At 40.3% G+C, this 16,336-nt stretch overlaps 1 protein-coding gene across 2 annotated transcripts; it reads right to left on the minus strand.

Annotated features, from left to right (window-relative positions):
* Positions 1 to 629: 629 nt before the first annotated feature.
* trpv1 (transient receptor potential cation channel, subfamily V, member 1) lies at positions 630 to 16,283 on the minus strand. 2 transcript variants are annotated; one of them, XM_026182070.1, is made up of 16 exons: positions 15,935 to 16,283; positions 13,367 to 13,592; positions 13,062 to 13,219; positions 12,814 to 12,966; positions 12,550 to 12,687; positions 9,139 to 9,437; positions 8,764 to 8,940; positions 8,521 to 8,676; positions 8,335 to 8,430; positions 8,160 to 8,230; positions 6,464 to 6,629; positions 6,312 to 6,378; positions 5,780 to 6,129; positions 5,586 to 5,707; positions 3,399 to 3,520; positions 630 to 3,317 (listed from the first exon to the last, which is right to left on the minus strand). In XM_026182070.1, the coding sequence occupies exons 2-16, from the start codon at positions 13,567 to 13,569 to the stop codon at positions 3,238 to 3,240; spliced, it is 2,358 nt and encodes a 785-aa protein (XP_026037855.1). In that variant the 5' UTR covers positions 13,570 to 13,592; positions 15,935 to 16,283; the 3' UTR covers positions 630 to 3,237. The 2 variants fall into 2 exon arrangements, with proteins under 2 accessions (XP_026037855.1, XP_026037853.1); XM_026182068.1 differs by lacking the exon at positions 15,935 to 16,283 and adding an exon at positions 15,389 to 15,452.
* Positions 16,284 to 16,336: the final 53 nt, after the last annotated feature.

A 16,336-nucleotide genomic window follows, 5' to 3' on the forward strand; every position in this document is an offset into this window, starting at 1 on the left:
CCAACAATCACTATGGCAACGGGTAAATAAAGAGCAAATCTTCCACTTTAAATGGAAATATGAATGTTTGTCAATCTGTCACATTTTTCTTTTTTTCTTTCTTTCGCTTTTTTTTTTTAAAGCCACATTTTATTCAGCTTGAATTTTACTTATTTTTTTTTTAATGGAAGTTGGAATCCTACCTTTTATTGGCTACAATATCTGAAGGCTGAAATACAGGAAACAGCAGTGGAATATTGGAATATGGATCAAACAGATATGATGGCATTTAATTACTGTAACGTCAAAGTGTGTTGTAATGAATTGCAGTAAAAAAAACTGACTGTACCTTTTAAGACAGCTTTGTTGCATTCGCTCAGTAGCATATATTGACCTCAGCATGTGTGCATATTTCACATGCTATGGGAACACTTTTGGACTGTCTGCAGTCTGTAAGACTCAAAGACTCACTCTGAACTACATGTAGCTTGGTTTAAGAAGCTGGTTTCAGCAGGTACGCAATCATCCTCCCTCAGTCATCTTCACCATGTTATGCCGCTGTGATAAAATAGGATATATCATGAGATATGATAATAATACTCGAAGTATGTACCTTATAAACGATAGTATGGCCAATAAACAGGACAAGCTTCATGCAGAGGATTTTTTTTATTTAAACAGGGATTATGCCAATATGCAGTTTAGTGTCGAGAAAGTGGTTAAGAACCTGACAGCTGCCATCCTGTCTACAGAGTTATAACGGAAGACCATGTAGCATGCAATAGATTTTATTCTTCCATGTCCACGGATCGCTGTATGTCCAGATCGATAGTCTTGAAAGGAAGAAAGTCCTCGGACAACAAAGTCAATATTCAACCAGATAGTATCCTAACTCTCAACTCTGCATTCACTGCTGGATAATAGGAGGTTAAAAAGAACCTGCAGGTTAGAGTCACAGAGTCGGTTATGCCAACTGACTGATCCAGCATGTCAAAGTTAACAAACCTCAAAGTTTGGCTAAATCTGCTTTCTGGAATAGGCCTCGGGCAAAGCTTGCAGTATGCACACATGCACAAAGGGGTTCTCCTTCTTTTTAAATGTCATTATTTGTATAATAGGATTCTTCAAGATCGATACCTCTCCGTCACTTAAGGAAGTCTGTAATCAGGTTGTTTGTACATATTTAAGTTCCAAGAGGGAGCAAACAAGTTGAAAAACTTTGATGCTTGGTCCTGCTTCACATGCTGCAATGAATTCAGGTGTTTACAAAGGAAAGAAAAAAGAGAAAAAGAAATAAAGGCATAACAGACTGCGTTAGTGCCACGTTTGGCAGCAAGATTGTGAAATGTTTATGACAAGGAAGGTTGTGATAAAATTTACTCCTACCTTTTTAAAAGCGACCAAAGTCAGGTTAACAAGGACACACTGTTAGGAAGCGGTGCCATTTTTAAAGTTCGTGTCCTTTTCAGATCGTCTTTGTATCTATGACAAATGTGTTTACTTGAATGTTTGAGATGATTTGTTTTGAAGGTATTGAAAGGCACAGACAAAAGTCTCTGAAGTAGATGAAATCCGCGTCAATGCCCCGTAGGAACTCACTACACGCCTAGCTAGATTTGTGGTCCCAACAATGGGCACCTCAGCAAACAGAGTTACATGTTGTTGCTACTGATGCTGAAATGAAAAGACCAAATTGATCACTTGCAAGAGCACTCAGAGGTAAACGAAGCCCGACTTTTAAGTGAAACAGCAAATGCATTGTTTATTTTATTGTACACTGGCTTACCTACTAGACTACTGTAACTTTAAAGTTTAATGATTGTGTATGAATGCTGCCTGTGGATGTGGGAACGGTTAAGGGTGAGTGTGTGTGTGTGTGTGCAGTAGACAGTGTGTGTGTGAGATATAACGCAATGGCACCCATGTTTTGTTCTCCTAACCCCCTAATGACCCTTAAAAAGCCTTAAGTGTTTGGTCCTTGGACTTTCCTTTGAAAATGAGCATGGTTTAATGAAAACCCCAAATAAGAAGGAAGAGGCAATGGTAAGGATCCACAGAAACAGCAATTTTATTTTGCTTTTCTTTTTTTTTTTTTGACTTTTTACTTTAATGAAGTTTTGTTGAATAGGCAGAGCAATTCCTTAGATATTCTTTATTATGTAAAGTGAGGAAAATGAGTAATATTTTGTAATTATATATTTTTAGCAATGTGTAGTTTTTTGAGCTGTAACAATTTTTTTTTCTTCTCCCTCCCCTCCCCACAATCTTTCAAAGCTTCAGTTTGCAGTTGTGACTATTTATAATACTTGATTTGCTTGTTATTTAAAATTTTATTTTTTTTCTTTATTTCTTGTACTGTTGCTGTGAAATGGAAGAAGGTCCACGAGCCTTTCTTTTGTGTCATTCTGTACGACAGATAAGAGGCAAGAGCGTGAGAGTTGTGCTACTCTTTTTGTAATATTGTAATAATAAAATAAAGTTCTAATTTATGCTTTGAACTCAGTTCGCTTGAACATTAATTTGTCTAAATTAACAGCAGGCAGCCTAGTACTTGTCATCCTCTGTGACAGTTCAGGTAGCTACACACACACACACACACACATTTGTCTCTCTCATAATCAGCCCTAGAAGCGACTCGGTGTTTCTAAAGGCTTGTCTAAGCCACATTTGTAACTGTGACAGGTAGAGCCAAAGGTGGTGATTGCTACACCAATTGCTGCCGCTTCATGCCATTTATCCAGGCCGGAACAGGAAGTGGAGTAGACAAAGCAAGCTGTGAAATCTGTGGGACTGATCTGGTCGCAGTAGATTTAGCTTGTCTGGCTGTGATGAAAATGGGCCTAGTATAAAGGGCACACAGTGGGAGGGAAGGATCAGCACCTTGGTGAGTGGCATTACTCCACGAAGGTTTTCGAGCGATACCAGAGGTGCCAGCAGGTTATGGCCTTTGAGCAGAGGATGCGCATCCAGTTGACGTGCAGGAGCAGCATGTAGAAGAAGCCGCTGGATTAAATGTTCTGCTTTAAAGGTTTGCTTTAAAATTTCTTTGCTATTTGCACAACACTGCCTGGCGTTCAATACTGATAAATATTGCTGTTTTACACTGTTGTCAGTCAAACCCAAAGTGTCCACAAGGTTTTCTTGGGAAGGTTACACTGGGGTATCAATCAGTCAGTAAAGTAGATTATCCATGTCTGTTAAAATTATTGGGCAAGTAAAACAGCCAGTCAGGCTGAGTAGCCAGAGAGCAGCTCTCTGTTAGACCGGTGTCATCTCTGTGGACTGGTACGCCTGCCACCGCCTACTGCCATCCATGAATAAGCCTCTCCAGCTCCTCCCTGTGGGTAAAGCAGGAAAATGTTAGTGGACTCGAATTACTTTCCTCCCTCACACAAATCCATGAATTCATGTTTCCGCACCTCTTTGTTGGCTCCTAGGCGGGGTTTCAGTGCCTGGCTGCTGGACACGCTCCCAACAGCCGGGATCCTCATCGATTTTGACCAGGTTGCTGTTCCATTTGTTCCAGTTGACTTCCTCCACTCTGAGGAGACAAGAGGACACATGCTCCAATTACTGTCTGCCGTGTGACACATCAATCAGCTGTCAACAAAATTAGCGAACAACATGGTGTACTGTGCATCAATCGATTATGCTCACACAGCCGCGTCTTGGATGAACTCTTCAATGCTAAACCTTTGTTTCTCCTTTGTTACTGTGCCTTGATGAAGTTGGCCTTTATCAGCCTTTATTGTGAGCAGCAGAGTGGTGATCAGTTTCATGCAAGGGATTTTATACTCCTTGATATGAAGAATCTTAATATGAAAACCTGGCCAATAAAGTCAGATAATAAGTCTAATATTAGACCTCATACATCATCCTTCCTGTCACCAGGAAACCCACTACAAACCCACAAAGACTGACACACATGCAGAGGTTCAATTTAGCACAGCTGAACACAAATAATATAGCCAATACTGAAACGTAGCCAAATGTATGACTAATAACTCTAATAATTATGTATTCAATACCCAAACGCGTTCTTTTCTCCTGTCTTTATACATGTCTGGATTTATCTGCAAGCGAGTTCAAGCCGCAGCTCACTAACAGCCAGTTTTCTAGATTTTGTTTTTCTGCAGCCACAGAAGCCAACTAGTGCTAATGCACGTTGTAGTGATCAAACTAACAAATTTAGTAAAGTAAATGCAACATTTGAACATCATGTCAGCTGAAATAATTCAAAGTTAGACTAAGTTAGATTATAGTCATTATTTATGTCAGGCATTTTTAGTCTTTCTTGGACAAGGACAATTGTAAAGCAGGGGAAAAGCAAGAATGACACAGGACATGCAGACCCATGTAGTAGTGTTTTTTTGTTTTTTGTTTTTTTACATTTTAAGAGAAAAAGCTTTGACCCAACAGGGCCTCCATAACTTGTGAGGCTGCATTTGGCATCATAGTGCTTTGTGCTAAATTATCCATGTTCAGCTGGTTTAGTATGTTGGTGTGCAATAAATGCAAAGTGCAGATGAGGCTGATTGGAACAACAATAATTGACAAATAACTTGTTACCCCTGAAAACTACTAGGAAAAACCACTGAAGCTCTTTTCTGAGCTGAGTGGTATCTGTCATATTTCACCTTATTGAACAAAATGACTGCGTGTGCATCAGAAGCTAGTGAAGGTGGTCTCTGCCTGTTCAGCTATTCTTGGAAAAACCCAAAAACTGTTCTAATGGTTATCAAACCGCGTCTTGATAACACCTCCTTAACGACGAGGTGTTGCAACCCGTCGTTAAGTAAACATAAATGCAGAATGAAACATTTGATTTTGTAATACTGCTAGATGAAAACTAAAGGAACTTCCTGTATTATAATCGTGTGCAGCTCTATATTTTCACTCTTGGACTTCATTAGAGTAACTTTGCATGACTCACAGTTAAAAAAAAAAATTCTTCTGGACTGATGCTCCTAATAAAAGAAAGGCTTTAACAGCAGATGGGTGTGGCCGCTGGGCTCACTGATGTGCCTGAGACAGCCTTATTAACCCTGTAACACCAAATGTATCATATTTGACACGTGAGCTTTTGATATCTATATAAGTGTGTCTTCTCTTCCCCCCCCCCCCCCCAAAAAAATAAATAAATAAATAAATAAATATAACTATAAACTATAAATCTTTCTTTATTTGAAACTTTTTGCCATGTTTAAACTAGGAATGTACAAGAGCTGCAGCCTTCAGGAAGCTGGGACTTCAATCAACAGATTTCCAACCCTGCCCTATGCCAATATGTCATTGGAAAAAATGAGGCCTCTATCTCCAGTAGGGGTTAAGGTAAGGGCGTAGCATTCAAGAAGGAAGAAGCTTCATGTTGATCTTTGTGGTATCTATTAATGTCTGCTTGCTAACATGTTGTCTTTGTCAACAAAACTGACAGAAACATTAGATGGTATTGGTTAAAAGCTTAGATTTCATTTAAAAAAAAGCTATGAAGATGCTAAACCACAAATGTCAACCCTATGTTGGAGCTAGAATGTCCAGGGCATTTGCAGCCCTTTGAAAATGTGTGACTAACCACTGTGCTGTCACTGAACTGAATAGAAGCCAACCTGAAACACCGTCGGCGGTCCTTTCCGGTAGCAGTGTTGAGATTTTTCTCCACCCCACAGCGAAAATAACCCTTCAGGCAACAGGGCAGTCTCCTCTCCATGTCCAGGATAGTGATAGCCCTCTGAAAGCAGTCACATCATTTAAATCACGCATACTTCACTTATATACTCACATCAGCTCTGAACACTCTGACCTGTAGCTTCCAGATGCTGGTGGTCTCATTGGTGAGCTTCTCCACAGTGCGGTTCATGAGCGCGATGAGCATGTTGAGCAGCAGGATGTAGGTAAGTATGATATAGAAGATGAGGAGCACATAGAAGACGTCTATGTACTTGTAATTCTGGATGAACTCCATGTCGCCCATGCCAATGGTGAACTTGAAGAGCTGCAGGGTAGTGTAGGAGATGTTTGAGAAGGTGGGTTTGACACAATCCTCCTCAAGACCAACAAGGAGAAAACGAGGTGATTTAGTGGTGTTTGTTGTATTCAGCTCTTTATCAGGAGACTTGTCCGCTGTAGGGTCTTTGAGCAGGGTGACCACCGCTGTGATAGGAAGCAGGTTACAGCAGGTTAAGCAGGTCTGATCAGGGTACACAAGCTGCAGATTCTGTCCCAAAATACTCTTTTTGTAAAAGAGTATTTTGTATGTAAAACTTTTTAAATGGAATCAAAAAATGCAGATGTTTTTGTGCAAACCTTTCTCCTTTTTAGAGAGGGTATAATACCTGCTGAAAATCCAAAGAGGAAGACGATGTAGACAAACAGGAAGCGCAGGATGTCACTGAGGATCATCTGCAAACAAGGAGACAGAGAGCCTCAGTGATGGGATCAGTTGCTACTATCTTCTCTGTGGAACTGCGTGACATGCGAGGGCTACCTTTTGTATCATGACACTATAGATGCCCATGTGCTCGTTGCCCCTGGAGAAGTAGAGTATGTTCACCCAGCTGAGAGCAAGACACAACACCAGGAAGCTGAGGTACTCATCCCTCCCAAACAGGTGGAGCCCAGTGGAGATCAGGAAGAGGACACCCTGCAAAAGACTATCAGCGGCAGCACTGTAATAACTATTAACATGACTGCTGAGGAGTTTTACTGTGCTGTACATCTTCCACAAACCATTTATTTGCAAAGTGTTGTGGAAAAACCTATTTTTTCCCAAAAGAAGCACAATGCCTATAGAAAGTATATAACCAACTTACCAATGTTTGGACACAAACATGCTTTTTATTTATTTTTACGACTTTCTACATTGTGGATACAAACTGAATACATCAAATCTATGAAGTAAGATATATGAAATTATGTAGCAAAGAAAAAATTTATGAATAACTCTAAATATGTCTTATCTTTTAGATTCCCCAAAGTAGCCACCTTTGCTTTGGCGACAGCACTGCAAACCTTCAATCATTCTGGAAAATTACAAAAACTTTGTGTCCCCAAGTGCATTCGCAAAAACCATCAAGTGCTATGACGAAACTGGCTCACATGAGGACCACCCCAGGAAAGGAAGACCAAGAGTCACCTCTGCTGCTGAGGATAAATTCATCCAAATCACCAGCCTCAGAAATCGCAAGTTAACCGATTAGAGCAGATTAGAGGTCAAATAGCTGCTAAGAAACGCCTACTAGGGAAAAGCAACAAGCAGAAGAGATTTGTTTAAACCAAGAAACACAAAGAATGGACATTAGACCGTTGAAAATCTGTGCTTTGGTCTGATGAGTCCAAATTAGAGATCTTTGGTTCCACCCGTCGTGTCTTTGTGCGACGCAGAAAAGGTGAACGGATGGTCTCTACATACATGGTTCCCACTGTGAAGCATGGAGGAGGAGGTGTTTTGGTGTCGGAGTGCATCCACAGCATCCTGCAGCAACATGCCATCCCATCCGGGTTTGTGTTTAGCTGGAGCATCATTTATTTATCAATAGGACAATGACCCCAAACACACCTCCAGGCTTTGTAAGGCCTATTTGACCAAGAAGGAGAGTGATGGAGTGCTGCACCAGATTGCCTGGCCTCCACAGTCACCTAACCTAAACCAAATTGAGATGGTTTGGGATGAGATTTGACCGCAGAGTGAAGGCAAAAGGCCCAACAAGTGCTCAGCATCTCTGGGAACTCCTTCAAGACTGTTTGAAAACCATTTCAGGCGACTACCTCATGAAGATCACTGAGAGAATGCCAAGAGTGTGCAAAGCAGTAATCAAAGAAAAGGGTGGCTATTTTGAAGAATCTAAAATATAAAACATGTTTTGAGGTATTTGACACTTTTTTGTTTACTACATAATTCCATATGTGTTCATTCACAGTTTTGATGCCTTCAGTAAGAATCTACAATGTAAATAGAAAAACACATTAAATGAGAAGGTGTGTCCAAACTTTTGACATCATTAAATCACAACAACTGCTGCAGTCAATTGAAACTATTAAAAGGAAATGTTAGTAGTAAAGGGGCTTCAGCTGATTGCTGCACGAATGCAAGTTGCGACTCTGTATCAGGAATAATACTGCATTATAAAGAGGTGAGAAAACTCCACAAGGTAACTTTAATTTTGAGCATGCCTGCTACTTACAAAAGAATCTCATAATATCCGTCAACCAGCAGGGTCTCCAGCTTTGGTCGTTTCCTCATCATATCTATAATCTAGGAATTCAGATGAGGTAATCAGTCATGTTACTGGACTACAACTTCCACTAGGTGGTGATATAAGAAAGTAGATGTACACAAACACAAAGTTAACTACATACCCCTATGAGAAAGAAGTAGCAGTTCGCAACTGCTGTCAGCAGCCAAGCTAAAATGTACAGGTGATCATCAGTCTTGAGGTTAATGTGAAGCATTGGCTGTGGGGCACAGAGAGAACATCATCCACATTAACACAGGCCTGTCTGTGATGCTTGCACAGCTCACCTCTTTTGTGTCAGTCAGCTTACCATGCTTTCTTTCTTATAGTAGGCTAGGAGAGTAAAGATGATCAAGTACACAAGGTAGGACAGGAAGTTGAAGAAAAACATTCCACTGGCAAACCTATTCCACTTTTCTTCAAGCAGTTGGATCAGAGGCTCCGTCTCGAGCATCTCGTGACGGTTCTGAGAGGAGAAAGGAAGGGATGCACATTTGAGAACCGAACAGCATGCAACTACTGCTCTGACTGGTGTCACGATGCTGGAACTCACAGGGATGTCGCTGCCGTAGATCAGTATCTTCAGCACTGAGTTCTCCTCATATGAGTCCACGGAGGCCAGGTCGTACAGGGAGCAGTGGACGGGCCCATAAACCCACTCGGTGAATTTACGGGACAAGTGTTTGGTTCCAGTCTCTTGGAACTCTCGTCTTAAGATGTGTGAGAACAGCTGTAGACAAGTAAAAAGGAAAGCTAGAACAAAGAGAGTCTGTGAAGGTCTGATCTATTTCTGAAAACCCAGAAACCCACAGATCCCACCAAAACGTATAGTTTCTGCCCTGTCAGTAGTAAAGGAGCTCTGCACTTCATTCTCACTGTTGCTTTTCTCACTTGGTAGTACTCTTAATGTCAAACTGCAGTGTTTTACCCCAGTCTTGCCAGTGTGGGCAGCCATTTTGAGAGGTGTCAGGCCCTTCTTGTTCTCAATGTTTTCCAGCTGCACCTTGGGATACAGTCTCGCTGTGATCTTTAGGATACGGTCGTACATGCTGACTATGAATTCTGTGTTGCACTTGGAGTTGTCAGCCACCATCACAAGGGCATGCAGGACCGTGTTGCCTTGAGAATCTACCATCTTAGCATCTGCTCGCTGGTATTCATTGTCCATTAAGAAGTCTACCACGTCGGGCTGGTTGGTGCAGGCTGCCAGAGACAGGGGCAGCTCACCTGCAGACAAAGATTTGATGATATTTTAAAGTTTTATTTCAGCCTTACTTATTTTTTTGAATCAAAATCAGGGTGTTGAAAGTGGAAGTGAAACACTAAATGTTTAAAGGCTACACCATGGAGCCCTGCCCTCAACAACTGACACAGATGTAACTGGATTTAAAAAATAAGTGCTTAAAGGCTTTAAAACATGTTTTGCGCCATCTTCTTTCAGTACAGAACATTACATCAAATTGTAAATGGCCTGTATTTGTATAGCGCTTTGCTAGTCCCTAAGGACCAATAAGCGCTTTACACATCCAGTCATTCACACACTGGTGATAGGAAGCTACATTGTAGCCACAGCCACCCTGGGGCGTACTGACAGAGGCGAGGCTGCCAGACACTGGCGCCACCGGGCCCTCTGACCACCACCAGTAGGCAACGGGTGAAGTGTCTTGCCCAAGGACACAACGACTAAGACTGTCCAAGCCAGGGCTCGAACCGGCAACCTTCTGATTACAAGACAAACTCCCAACTCTTGAGCCACGATCACATCACTGGGTTGAAAATTAAAAATCAGTCAAAAGGGACTATTTTTTTGCTGGTCCATTCTATGTCTAGTCAATCCAAACCATTAAAGAGCAAGCTGACAAATTCATGCTATCAGTACTGAACAGTACAGTACTGTGCAAAAGTATTACAGCTATTGTATTATAGGCATTGACCATTGCTCATTCAACCATTAAAAAGGATACCCAAGTCAAGGAACGAACCAGTGTTGTGTCTGCACATACCAGACAACAATGAACCGATTTGAAATTGTATCTTTAAGCACTTTGTCACTTAGTCTGCTGCAAAAAGAGATGTTTTGTTCTAATTTCTTTAGTTAAATCTATGAAAAATGCCAAAAACAACAGTTTGACAGACATGAAATAATATTTTTGCACCAACAAGGTGATTCCCAAAGAGCTATTATCGAAGAACTTGGCATATGTCGACATGGTGTGCAAAGTGTCCTTAAAAAGTTTGAAGAAACTGGATAGGTGGAGAACAAAAGAACTGGCAGGCCTAAAAAAAGACTATCTGCAACAGATGAACAATATCTGAAAGAAAGAAATGGCACTGAGGTGGTACTGAGGAGTTCAAGAGACAGGTACAACAAATAGTGTCTACACCCATCTGTAAAGGACGGTGGAGGCTCTATCATGGGTTGTGGCTGTATTTTAACCAGAGGTGTTGGGGATCTTGTCAAAATTTGGTAAATTGTAAATTACTGTAACTATTTCCCACTTTCCTAACAAAATGTTAAGAAAAGACGGTTAGCTCAATTCAATTCAATTCAATTCAATTTTATTTATATAGCGCCAAATCACAACATAAGTCGCCTCAAGGCGCTTCATAGATACAGAGAAAAACCCAACAATCATATGACCCCCTATGAGCAGCACTTTGGCAACAGTGGGAAGGAAAAACTCCCTTTTAACAGGAAGAAACCTCCGGCAGAACCAGGCTCAGGGAGGGGCGGCCATCTGCTGCGACCGGTTGGGGTGAGAGAAGGAAGACAGGATAAAAGACATGCTGTGGAAGAGAGACAGAGGTTAATAACAGATATGATTCAATGCAGAGAGGTCTGTTAATACATAGTGAGCGAGAAAGGTGACTGGAAAGGAAAAACTCAATGCATCATGGGAATCCCCCGGCAGCCTATGTCTATTGCAGCATAACTAAGGGAGGATTCAGGGTCACCTGGTCCAGCCCTAACTATATGCTTTAGCAAAAAGGAAAGTTTTAAGCCTAATCTTGAAAGTAGAGATAGTGTCTGTCTCCTGAATCCAAACTGGAAGCTGGTTCCACAGAAGAGGGGCCTGAAAACTGAAGGCTCTCCCTCCCATTCTACTTTTAAATACTCAAGACTTGCACTGTAATAAATTTTGCCAGCTGTTGCAGTTCATCGCTTGGTTTTTGAGGTTCACCGAGCAGCTGAGGAAACATTTTTTTGTAACTTGCATTATATTGTGAACTAGTTTTGAATCCAGTCATGGTTTCCTCTATGATTTAGGGACTACACACGAAGCTATCAGTGGGGGAAAGATTCCTGCATTACTCGTATTGTCCATTTTTATCTCTATCTTCCCTCTGAAGCTAGAGATGCAAATGCAAAACTGGAAAAATTTATTTTCGGGATCCTTAAGCAAAGGATGAGACTGTTGGTAGCAAGAGTGTTCTGTTTTTCTTTGTGGTGTGTTTGCAGTTAAATTTCCATTGACCAATGATGTTTGAGCAAGCTTTTGTTGCTCATGCAGAAAAAAATTCTGTCCAGGCAGCAACAGAAAAACACACATATGGTGAAACCGCCTTGAAACCATCAGCTAATATAAGTCGTTGATTTAGCCATTAACTAGATTAAAAAAAAAAATCAGCATTTGTAAAAACTATCTGGCCGAAAGAAGAGCAAGTTTGACCCAAATAATCTTTTTGTTAAACTGGTAATAGAGGAAGATGAGTTACAGAGAGATAATTAATTGATTATAAATTGTGAAATTTATGGCCAACATGAAGATCATATTTACTTAATATTCCAGGTATTCTGTACATTTGAAACAATTATTTTATGTTTGATTAAAGAGTATACTGTTACACGCCAAAGAAAAATGTATCATATGTGACTTTTAAGGCTTTAATAAGTACCAGAGGTTATGTAACAGTATGTAGATAGGGATACTAATATAGTTGGTGTCATAGTTAAAGGGAACCCGAGGAAACCTTTACTTATCTTGAGTTCGCTCTTGTTTCTCATTCGAGATTCAAAGCTGTACTGGTCTTTTAATGTACTCACATGTAATTCAGAATTCTGCATTTTGCAAAAGAATAAGAAACTTGGAAAGGTAGTAGCATGTCCAAAAATAGGACAATCTTTCCCTTTGAACAACTTGCACATTGTTCCTCTATACATATTTGAGTATTAAGTATTGATCGAGGAAACTGGGCCATCATATTGTTCCTTCAAAAAAAAAAAAAAAATCACACTTCTGCTCTGATTCTAAAAACTACAAAAATAACTGGCTGACTCACTGCGTCGGCATATGATCTTTGCATGAGGAAACTCCTCTCTGCAGCAGCATGTGCTCACCAAAGTAGAAGTAGGGACCCTTGTGTGGTTGGAAGAATTTCCCGCAAGCTCTGACGTGGACGTCTGCACCTTTGCTGACCAGCAGCTTCACATAAAAAATACTTCTCCTCTCGATGGCTATATGCAGAGCTGTCTGGCCTGCAAGAAAATGAGTCTTATTTAAACATGTCCACTGCATTACTGGAAAAAAAATACTGGAATACGGATATCGTGACAAGGTTAAAAGAGTTCAAATAAATCTCCCGGACACAGAAAATCTGTTACCTTTGTAGTAGTTGTTGGTGTAGGCTGCGTTCACAAACTCCTTAACATCACCCATCTTCTCTGAAATGTCAATCAACATTTCGACGGTCTCATTCCTGCCATCTTTGAGGTGCAGCAGAGCTTTCATTAAGGGCGTTTTACCGTAGGACCGATCTGTGGATGTAAACACAAATCCATGTGGTTAACACATAGGTCAGCATGTTCTACTTTAGTTGCAGCTGTTGCATTACCGGTCCTCCAACACTCACACAAAGAGTCAGAGAGTTTCTTCATATTTTGGCGCAAGTACTCTTGAAGGCCATCTAGTTTGCTGATATCTCTGCTGGCCACTGCTTCAAACAGTCTGTCACGGTTATACGTCTTGCTGTCTCTCCTGTTATCATGCTGATCCACACCTCGAATCCCTCTATACAAAAAACCAAAAAAGTGTAACAGTTGGGTTGCTGAGGGTTATTAAATCAGCACTTTGGGGCTTGAAAATACCCAGCACCAATCCTATAATGAGTGTTATATTGAGGCAAACTTCATTTTATCACTGCATGGAGAGGCTCACTTGTCAAAGTTGAAATTGAATCTGATCTGAGGTTTCGTCTTCTCCATTTCTTCCTGGTAATCAGTGTCCATAGGTGTCTTGGGGTCCTCCGGGCTCAACTTCAAAGCCAGACCATCTTTCTTAGTCATCTTTTGGCGCGACCTCTCCTCCTCTGTCCTGTCGTCTGTCTCCAGAGTGAAACCAAACATCTCAGATTTCTTCATTTTTCACCCTTTCCTCCAGTGATCTGCATGGAAATACGACACAGTTATACATAATCCAGAAGTGACAGAGGTGCTGCAAGGAGTTTTCAATACAAAGTGTAGAGATTTTTTTCAAGACACTGTTACTGTTTCACTGCTAATACCTAATAACTAAGACACTCAGTAACTACCATTTTACTGGTGCTTTTTTTAAATTTTATTTTCATTTAAATTGTAGTTAACCGGGTTTATGAGCTTTAAGGAGACTAAGTTTGGTAGTGGTTGTATGTGTGTCATGTCAAAATTTAACCTCTGACCTCACTTTTACATTTAACCCCAAATGCATTACAGATTTAAAGAAAGTAATGTCAAGAGAAAGAGCATGAGCTGCTAGTCAGTTATTTACGTCTAGTTACAAGTTGTAAAAATCAATATTATAACAAACCTATTATCCGTTAGCTTCTCCTACACAAGTTTGGTATTTTGTTTACAAAGTACCAGTTTGGTATTTTGTAAACAAAATAACAAAATACAAATTTTTGTATTTTGTTTACAAAATTTTGTTTACAAAATACCAAACTATACCAAATTATTCCCTTAAAAGTGTCTTGGCTGTCTTGGTGGAGGTTTGTTCTCTCTGGGTGCTTCTTGTTGAAAAAATCTACTAAAAGCAACTAATCGAGTCCTATTTAGCCTGCAGAAATTTGAAACATGAGAAAAAGGGCAATAAAATCACTGTACACCCAAATCTGTGTCCACAGTAAGTCATCTACAACAATTGGAGGAATCAAAGTAAAGATTTAAGTTAAACCATATAAAACTATGTCATTACACTGCTTGGATTGAATTGGTTACAAACACAGCCATGAGCCACTGTAAATAATTCAGGTCAGAGCGTGTAGCGTGGCTGCATCAGCAGAATCGGAAACATGTTTACCACAGGGGCTTATCTAAGCCGTCTTAAATGGCACGAGCATAGCTTTCAGACATGTGATGTTTCCTCAACCAGTGACTAACAAAGGAGTTTTTATTTAAAACACTTCCTTGACAACAGTAGAAACACAGCACTCGATCTTCTTGCTGCTTGCTGCTTTGTGACATGACCAATTGGTTTACAGTGTGGTTACACATTCACAGTCTAAAAGGATTCCAAGTTCAGCTGATAGTAAACAGACACTATGCCCCGATGTTAAAGAAAGATGCGTTAAGGGCCATGAGACCGTACAGAAATCTTCTGTGGCTTCTTGTTCCTCTTTTTGAGTCAGAAAATGGGGAATTACTGATTCAGTGGAAACTGTGTTATACCCCATGGACATCATGGGAGGAACACAGCAAAAAAAACAACAACGGACTAAAAACCGAGAATAAGAACATCTGTTGTGGTAAAAAAAACATTTTGCTGAACATCATGTAAAAGATGAATTAAATAGATGCTTTCAATCGCACAACTGAAACGGTAGTATTTTAAAGAAAGAAATGCTAAGCTTGCATGTCTATAAATGTTTTCATTGTAAAACTGCTTGTACAGGAACCTCTCCGACATCATGTGATTATGTCCTGGTGTATTATTTATGACTTATTGATCCATGATGCTCAGTAATGTGAGCCATGTATGTTTTTTTTAATGCTGCACAAACATGTCTCTACAATAATAAAGATAATCTGCTCTGTATTCTCACTGAGGCGCAATCTAAACTGTGAAAAACATCCCTTTAACTGCATACATGCCATCCATATACCGAAGCAGTGCAACATGCCACGGCAGTAGCACATTCTTCATGAACTAAAGCATTTTTTTTATAAAGTGGCAATCAAAGCAGTAACAAACGAGCTGACTCACCAGACTTCAATCTTCGTCGTCTGTACTGTTTCCTTTGTTTAAAAAGTTTTGAAAAAAATCTGATGTTAATGTCAAAACCACTGAGGTATTGACACACCCTCAGAGACATGGGCGTGTGAATACTGTTGTGTCTCTGAAGATGCCTGCTTAGCATTAAGAGAAATGAAATAGTAGGACCAAGGCAGAGGGAAATATGATAACCTGCCCTTGAGAAAATTAGAGCACTTTACTCTGGGCTTGAGTGCTTAAAAGGATGCTGTACTGACCATTACTGGACATGACAAAATACCACAGAGAATGCAGTGTATTTTCTGACCTAACACAACAGAGCTTGGCTTTTTTTGATGACTTCAGGAAAGAGGAGCTACAGAGCAGATTGCAGTGTTAAAACAATCTTTTATTATCTTTGAATTTATACAAACTAAATAATCCACTGAAGCAGTTAGCTGAACAAAAAAGCAGGCATGAAGCAGAAGAGCACTGGCGTGTTGTCCACAGAAAATCCACAGAAAATGAAAGCAGAAGTTTCAAAAAGGAGAAACTTACCCTGAAGAATCAAATTGAAGATTTTGGTCGTAAGTCTTCTGGGGGTTTTTTTTTTAGTCCATAAAGCTGCTCAAGAGTTTCCTGTACGTCTTACAAGCCTCTTCGTGTTCTCAATGTGATGTACTTGTGTGTTTTATTTAGTGCTGCTCTGGGCTGCTCCTGTGACTAAATGTGTGGTTGCGGAGCATCTGCCTACCAGCGTGAGCTGTAGCTGCAGAGCTCGCATGAGACAACTTCCTTTTTTTACTTTTGAAAAGGATGCATGAGATTGTTATCGTTTGCATATGATGGCATAACCAAAACCGTCACTTGAACCCCAAAAAAACTTCTCTGTGATCTTGATCCCATTTGTATCTGAGCTTGTCATTCTCAAAGGAGCCTTGATTAAATACAAAACAGAAA

Source organism: Astatotilapia calliptera, chromosome 10 (genome assembly GCF_900246225.1).
Source record: "Astatotilapia calliptera chromosome 10, fAstCal1.2, whole genome shotgun sequence".
Classification (NCBI taxonomy): Eukaryota; Metazoa; Chordata; class Actinopteri; order Cichliformes; family Cichlidae; genus Astatotilapia; species Astatotilapia calliptera.